The following is a 7,508-nucleotide window of genomic DNA, read 5'->3' as shown; positions in this document are numbered from 1 at the left end:
AAGAAGATCCACAGTTCAAATGTTTGGGACTCTAGGTAGGAAGGGTTATGGTTCAAAGGAAAGAGACCCCTGGGGTCTGAGTGTGGGCATTAAGGAAGGATTTGGGGTAGTGCGGACCAGAGTGGGTAGGGAGCGTGTAGAATGAGCTTGGTGTCCTCCCAGGGGGATGTGTGGACTGGACAGGCCGGGGCAGGGCGGTGAGTTCTGGTTGGTGATGAAGAGGTCAGGGTAGAGAGGAAAAGTCCATGGGCCAGGAGATATCTAGGAAGCCAAGTCCTGCTCTTGCAGGCTCAAAAAGGGCCAAAAAGAACTCATCTCTCCCATCTGCCTCGACTTCACCTGGACCAAGATGTGAGGCCCCTGGCTCAAGCACACAATGATGGGGTTTGTGGCGCTGTGGGTTCACGTGGCCAATCTGTGGTTTAACATTGCTCTGGTTTGGGTTTGTCTGTTCCTTTAGGGGCTTCTAGTTGTAGATGACAGAAATTTGGGTGTTGTTGAAAACTTTCTTTTTTGCTTGTTACTACTGGCAAGCTAAAGGCTGATTCTAGCACAGTCCATCCTTGGTTTTTCCTTATCCCTCCAAATACCCTGACTCTGCTGATCCTTCTCCAGGGCTGGCAGGAGTGAGAAGCCGGAAAGGGGGTGGACTTGCCAGCTGGGTTCTCTGGTATTTTCGGGCTCTTTGTGGGCGGGGGGCCTAATGGTGGCATCTCTCCAGGGTCTCTGCCTCCAACTCACACCTTGCATGCAGCCTGCTTCCTTCCAGATCCCCTCAGGGATTTCTCTTAGGGTTAGAAATGATTCTGGGCATTGGTGAAGGTCTTCCGTCTCCCCGTGGCCTCTTTGTCCACGGCAGCCTGGATGTTCCTGGCTGCTCGGAGGCCAGACTTGATGGCAGTGTCTATCCAGGCGTGGGGCAGGCAGGTGTGCTCGCCAGCAAAGTGGATGCGGCCCTCTGGCTGGAAAAGCTGCTGCGAATAGTCCACAAATTGGTAGGGTGTGAACTCAGTGAAGGCGCCCATGACGAGGGGGTCCAGAGACCAGTGCTTGATCACAGAAGAGGGGCACATGCGCCGCAGCTCCTCCTTGGGGATCTGGTGCACAGCCGCCAGGTCCTCCAGGACGATATCCACCACCTGGTCGTTCTTCATGGGTATGAAGAAGAGGGAATCGTCGTCCACGGTGTAGGAGGCCAGCAGGACCCCCTTGCCGCTGGGGAGGCTATGGCTGGGGTAGTAGATGTAGCGCGAGGGCCGGTCGGTGATGGAAACCCCACCCCGGATGCCATCCCGCTCCCAGAAGGACTCGTTGCAGGCCAGAACTACCTTGCTGGCACTGGTATAATGCACCGAGCGGAGCGCATCCATCTTGTCCCGGGAGAGCGGGGGCTCAAAGGTGATGAGTCGCGTGGCCTTGGCCGAGGCGGAGATGATGACAAAGTCCGCCGTGAGGGTGGGCAGCGTGGAGTTGGGTTCGCCCACCCGGTAGGAAATCCGGACCTCAGGCCCATCCCTCACCACCGTCTCTACCTTGGAGCCCAGAAGGATGGTGCCAGGCTTCAAGCTGGCGTTGAGGGCTTTGGGGAGCTGGTCAAAGCCCCCGGTGATCTCGGAAAAGCTGTAGGGGTGAAGAGAGGGGAGAGGGTGAGTATAGGAGGTACAAGGTCCGATTGCTGAGTTGCCAGCAGTGATCCCAGTGTGAAAAGGGAGGAAACTAGCCTCCTGCAGCCTACGCTGCTTACTTGATATACCTCACCTTAACTAGTCTTTGTGAGGGAGGGATTCTTGTTTACGTTTATAGCTTGGACGAGGAACACCAGAAAAAAGGGACTTTCCCACGATGACGTGCTCAGTCTAGATCCAAAGTCCACCATGCAGTTTTGCGTCCCAGGAGGAGTCCTACAGACCTGCGTTAGGATTCTGGCTCCAGCCCTTGCCCAAGTGGTGTGAACTTAAGTAAGTTACATAACTTCTCTGAGCCTCAGCATCCTCACTGGTAAAATGGCTCTGAATTATAGTGCCTACCTTGAAGGTGATCCTAGCATTAAATATGATAACTCTTGGAAAGTGCTTAGCACAGCACCGGGCACACAGTAACTACTCAACAATCAAAGTTCCCTTTCTCTGCTCTGAGTATTGGAGGAAGAGGCCGACTCGAGTCCTGGTCCAGATCAGCCTTACTCATTACTTGTGAAGACCATGTCAGTCCGAAGGGCCTCCAGGAGGGACTTATAGTATCCAGCATCCTCATTCATCACATCCCCGATCATCTTTACTGCTCCTCGGCTCAGCATGCCTTTCTTCAGTAGATAAGCCTGTGGGGAGGTGGAAGCACCAGATAGTGGGCCCAGTATGTAAGAAGGGGCCTCAGCAGGGGCCTGGGGTAGGCAAGGTTGGGCGGGGAAGGGGGGACTGGACTCCAGGGAGGTGAAGCTGTGGGCATTTGGAGGAGAGGGTCCTGGGATGCAGGGGACAATCCCAGGGGTCTAGGCTGAGCACAGACCCCCTTCCATCCCTATCCTGGGACTTCATTGCCTCACTCACCTTGGTGGAGTAAGAATCATAAAAGGACATCAGGTGGCTGCAGTTGAATTTTTTCAGACTTGTTCTGAGCTGCAGAGGAGAGGAAGGGGGACCAGCTTTGGATAAAGTCACAGAGCCAGAGGCAGGACTCCTGGGTTCTCTGGATGTTCCTTTGAAGAGGGTGGGGACAAAGAGGGAGTGGATGGAAGGACCAGGGGAAGGGAACTTCCAGGACCTCCTACATTGTCTCTTAACTTCCAAATCTCTCCTTCATTTAAAGACCTTTGGAGACTAAAATTTAAGGTGAAGACATTCACTGCGATCTAGGAGGATTGATTCATTACCAAGGATTGGATTACCTGGTGATTCCTTTTCCTTCCACTGCCTAATCAAGCAATGGGCCATTGGACCATACAGGGACAGAAGAGATGGGGCTGGACACTAGGGTTGGGGTGGCAAAACTCTTAGGGGGTGTTAGAAGGAAGGCAGACCAATCATAAGAGTACCAGGTAGGAGTCAGGTGACCTGGGTCCACCCACTAACTTGCTAGGTGACCTTTGGCCAGACCCTGTTTTTTTCCTAGCCCTGGGGTGGGGGAGGGGGGAGACAGGAATCACCTTGGCAATGGACTGGTAGAAGAGATTCATAGCATTCTTGCCCCTTTCTTCTGGGTTCATGGAATAGCCTAGGAGCTCTGGGTTGGCCTTCACCTCCCTAGTACGATAGCGTTTTCTGTTGATGAGGTACCAGGTGTTGCCATCGTACTGGAAGAACGTGTTTAGCTTCAGGCCCAGCTTCCTGACATAGGTGTGGACCAACCTGGAACAGATACAGGCATAACATGGCACCCATCCCAATGGCACCTCGTTCCTGCTGACCTCACAATAGAAACCATTTCCAGGAAAACCAGTTTCTTCACGTGCCCAAGGAGCTCAGATTAACTGCTTCCTCATCTCTAACCTTGCCTCCTCTTACTCTAGCATTAGTTCTTTTCCTCCTGTTTTTGCCCTGAGGGAGACAGGGAGTAGGGAGTTCACCCATTACTGAATGAAGGCCCTTAAGGAAATCTGAACGTATAGAACTCAGATACAGAGACAGAGACATTTTGTTTCAGACGGTGTTTGAAATTCAAATTCTAAGTGTGAGGCCATATCTAAAGACTCCTACTTTGGGCTGGTACTGTTAAATTTTGTTTTTGTTTTTGGTGGTGTTTGGAGGGAAATCTCGGGTTCAGTTTCCACTTAAGGCAAAAAAGAAGCCACAATTTTGGAGGTATTTAGGACACCAGGTGAGGGATCTTTTTGTCTTGGAAGCCCCAGAACCAGGGGCTGGGTTCTCTTCCATGAGTGAGTTCTGATTTAGGGATTGGGCATATATTTTGGTGCCAGGTGCCTCCTTGATTTTGAGGAGCTTTGTCACTTTCTCCTAGGAGAACCTTGGATGAGTCACTTAGTATCTCTGAGCCCAGTTTCTTGATTTGTAAATCGGAAAAATAAGAGTATTAAATTATAGGGTTGCAAGGATCAAATGAAATAATACACATATAGCACTTAGCACGGGGGGGGCACACAGTAAGAGTTCACCGAATGGCAGCTGTTATTATTATTTATTATTAATTACTTTATAGCTTAAAGTAGTATAATTGACATGTAAGTAACTGCCCATATTTAAAGAGAACAATTTGATGAGTTAATGGTACCTATTGTCATTATTAGTCTGGGATCTACCACTTTCTGTATGACCCTGGGCTCTGAGCCTCAATCCTGTCAAGTGGGGGACCAGTGTTAGTCCTGACTTGCAGGATTGAATCACATGAGACAGTGAATCTGCAAGGGCTCTGACACGATGGCAGCAGGGCTGCCCTCCTCCTAATTCTTCCTCCTTGCCTTTTGCTCCATCCCTTTCCTGAGACTTACCTGTGGGACTTTGGGATTCGCATGGGCCCCAGTTCACAGTACCAGCCCTCTTTCTCATTCCTGAATGTGACCACTCGACCCCCGACATGGTCGCTGGCTTCCAGGATGGTTACCTGGTGTTCAGAGAGGCTGCTGTCATTCCCAGGGTCATGCTCTCACTTCTCCCACCCTCTACTCCCACCCCCAGTGGCCACAGGTTCTACTCTGGAATTCCCAGCAGTAGGTCCCTGAATGTGCGGGATATCCAAACTGGGCAGAGGGGGGTTTTCTCCCAGAGGGTCCTGAGTAACGTAAATGAGGCAGAAGAGCTCCAGGGTTACATGGGTCAGAACGCCTCTTGGTCCCTTCTGGTTACATAACCTTTCTCTACTTTTATTTCCAAAAGAACACAAGTTACAGTTAAGTCTCAGGAGAACCCAGATTTTTGAGGAACAATACCTAAGGCCTGAGAGACCTGGTGGGTTATGCATAGCTGTCAAAGTGTTGGCTGTAACCCCACTCCTTTTCTTTTTCCACACAACGATGCAAACTGGAGGTGAATGATTGGGGTCCCTCCAAGGCCCGCTCACCTGGTGGCCCGAGTCCTGCAGGGCCTTGGCTGCCGTTAGCCCTGACATGCCAGCTCCCACTATCACCACACGCTTGGGCAGTGGGGAGGTGTGGAGGCCCTCCTGGGCTGTGACCAGGATAGACTCGTATTCGGGGTCCTGGAAGCACTTGACCAAGTCCTCATCATAGCCAAGGCAGCTGGGAGTAGCCAACAAGAGCCCCAAGATCAGGATTCCTGGGGCAGAGAGAGGAATGGGCGCTGCCTTTCTGGGGCTCTGTACTCCGCCCTACCCAGACTGAGCTTGGCTGTGTGGATGAGTGGGAATGGTGAGATCAGGCCGTGTCTGTCGGATGTGTGGTTGTAAATGTGTGTTTGCGATTGTGTCTGTGTCTATGTTTTATGGGGTATGGACGTTTGTGTGAACGTGCTGGTGTTAGTTGTGTGGTTGTGAACGTGGACTACAAGTTCACATGTGTGCACGTGACTGGAAACTCAAGAGTGTGCAGCTTCGTATTGGAGTGTAAATTCGCCTGCTTCTGTTGCTGAGTGTGTGTGTGTGAGCTTGTCTATGACAAAGGTGCTGTGATTGTGAGTTTGTGATTATTGCCCTGCATAACCGTGCGATGTCTGTGATTTTCTGTGAAGGGGATGTGTTTGTGGGAGAGTGTAGGTACCTGAGCAAATGTGTGGATGAATCTGTACAGAAAAGCGAGAGGGAATTGTAGAAATGGGTGTGTGTTGGCCTGCATTTGGAGGAGAGAGGATGATAGGTGTGCATTTGCTTGAGTTTGAGAGAGAATTCGGTTGCTTGTGTCTTGTGTTTGATTCCCTGTGTGCATTTGTGCATGAGGTTGGGTGGTCAGTGTTCTTCCGGGATGTGTGCGTTTGTGAGAGGATGTATGTGTGTGTGTAGCACAGTTCTCTTTGGGGAAGGGAAGTGGGGAAGTGGTGCACAGTTTCTCAGTGACTAATAGTGCCCCACGGGAACTTGGCAATCCTGTTCTTCTCCAGCCTTACAGTATTTTTCCAAAACCCTCCATGTTTCTAACGTGCAGTCAAGACTGGAAACCATAGTTAATGTATAACATGCAACAAGTCCGGAGTGACTGCTACAATTAACCGTTCTTATGTACAGAGAAATTCACCTAAGAGTCTGAAACTCTGAAAGAGAGACTGTGTGGTTTCCTTGGTGTCACCTGCTCTAAAGGGGAACAGCCAGGAGCTGTGACACTCTGAGCCCCCTTGCACTAGCCCTAGGTTTTCTGGCAGGTGAGAACCCCCCTTAGTCCAGTCTTTGTACAGGCAGGACAACTGAAGCTCTAAGAAGAAAGTGACCTTTCTAAGAAGAAAAGTGACCACCCACTGAGGAGGGGCAGAGACCCAGTTGGTTCCCAGGGCAGGCCTTTCCCAATGCCAGAAGAGCCTTCTGCAGGGGTGACTCCTCAGAAAAGAGGAGAGGGTTATGACTCAGGCAACAGACAGTCGAGCCTCCCCACAGCCCCCACCAGGCCTACTTCAACCTCCCTAACACCTGACAAGTTCTCCACCCCTGAAAAGTTTTCCCATCTCCCTGAGCTACCATCATTCTGTCTCAGTGCCATAACCTTCCCCTTGAGTGGGCCCAACCCCCAGACTCACTCTCCAGACCTGTAACGATCCTCTCAACTCACTTGCAACACCTGGACATATCCATAGCCCCTGACCGAGCTCCTGTCCCATCTCACTCCCCACCTCCCTTCCCCTGGCCTGGCCCTATGCCCAGACTCCCCCTTGGACCCATCTCGACCCCCTGGCCCATCCCCACTCCCCAGTCTAGCTCCCCTCCCTGTTTCACTGTCCAACACCTCCTTCCTCAGGTACTTCCCTCTCAGACCCAGAGGAGGGACCCCACTTACCTCTCATCTTGACCATGGCCCTGCAGCTCAGGCTGAGCCCGGGACAGCTCTCCCTCTCTTTATGAGGATTCAGCTCCACCCAGCAGTAGCTGGCCTCCTCCCACTAGGCTGCCTCAGGGCCCTGTTGGCTGGGCCAAGCAGAGAAGCCCTGCCCTCAAGGCCTGGGCTGTCAGGGGAGATGACTGTCCCATCCCTAGCTTCATCTTCTGCACCTCCACCTTCCTCCTGGCCCATCTCCCTTCCTAGAGAAAGCCCCTTCTCCCAGCTCAGAGCCCAGCCAGTGGGGAGGAGGGGTTGTGGGAACCCAGTGGACTGTACCAAACCTGCTGTGACCATCTCCCAGGAAGGGGTGAGGGTTGGCAATGAGCATCTGGACTGGTTTGGAAGTCCAGTGTCTGGGCTCCCAGCACAGGGCAAAGCTCCTGGCCACTCCCACTAGAGAATGTCCCTGTTCCACTGCTGTCTCACTGTGGAAGCTTCTACTCCGAGGTAGGGAGTCTAGCCATGAATTCCCATGGGAGGGCTGGGCCCTCCCCACCCCTCTCAGGTGCTCCCTCTGCAGGCAGGGCAGAGGTCTCTGGTCCTGCCCATTTGCAGTGAGGAGTGGCCTTTTTTCTCCTTT

At 52.2% G+C, this 7,508-nt stretch overlaps 1 protein-coding gene across 1 annotated transcript; it reads right to left on the bottom strand.

Moving 5' to 3' along the window:
- Positions 1–794: 794 nt before the first annotated feature.
- Positions 795–6,902, bottom strand: LOC131762699 (L-amino-acid oxidase-like). Its single transcript, XM_059074389.1, has 7 exons — positions 6,887–6,902; positions 5,011–5,225; positions 4,442–4,554; positions 3,143–3,344; positions 2,547–2,615; positions 2,184–2,317; positions 795–1,620 (listed from the first exon to the last, which is right to left on the bottom strand). The coding sequence occupies exons 1-7, from the start codon at positions 6,900–6,902 to the stop codon at positions 795–797; spliced, it is 1,575 nt and encodes a 524-aa protein (XP_058930372.1).
- Between the last annotated feature and the right edge of the window lie 606 nt (positions 6,903–7,508).

The sequence above is a fragment of the Kogia breviceps genome, chromosome 1 (genome assembly GCF_026419965.1).
Source record: "Kogia breviceps isolate mKogBre1 chromosome 1, mKogBre1 haplotype 1, whole genome shotgun sequence".
Taxonomy (NCBI): domain Eukaryota; kingdom Metazoa; phylum Chordata; class Mammalia; order Artiodactyla; family Physeteridae; genus Kogia; species Kogia breviceps.
Note: the sequence above shows the minus strand (reverse complement) of the source record. Positions and strands in the feature narration are given on the sequence as shown.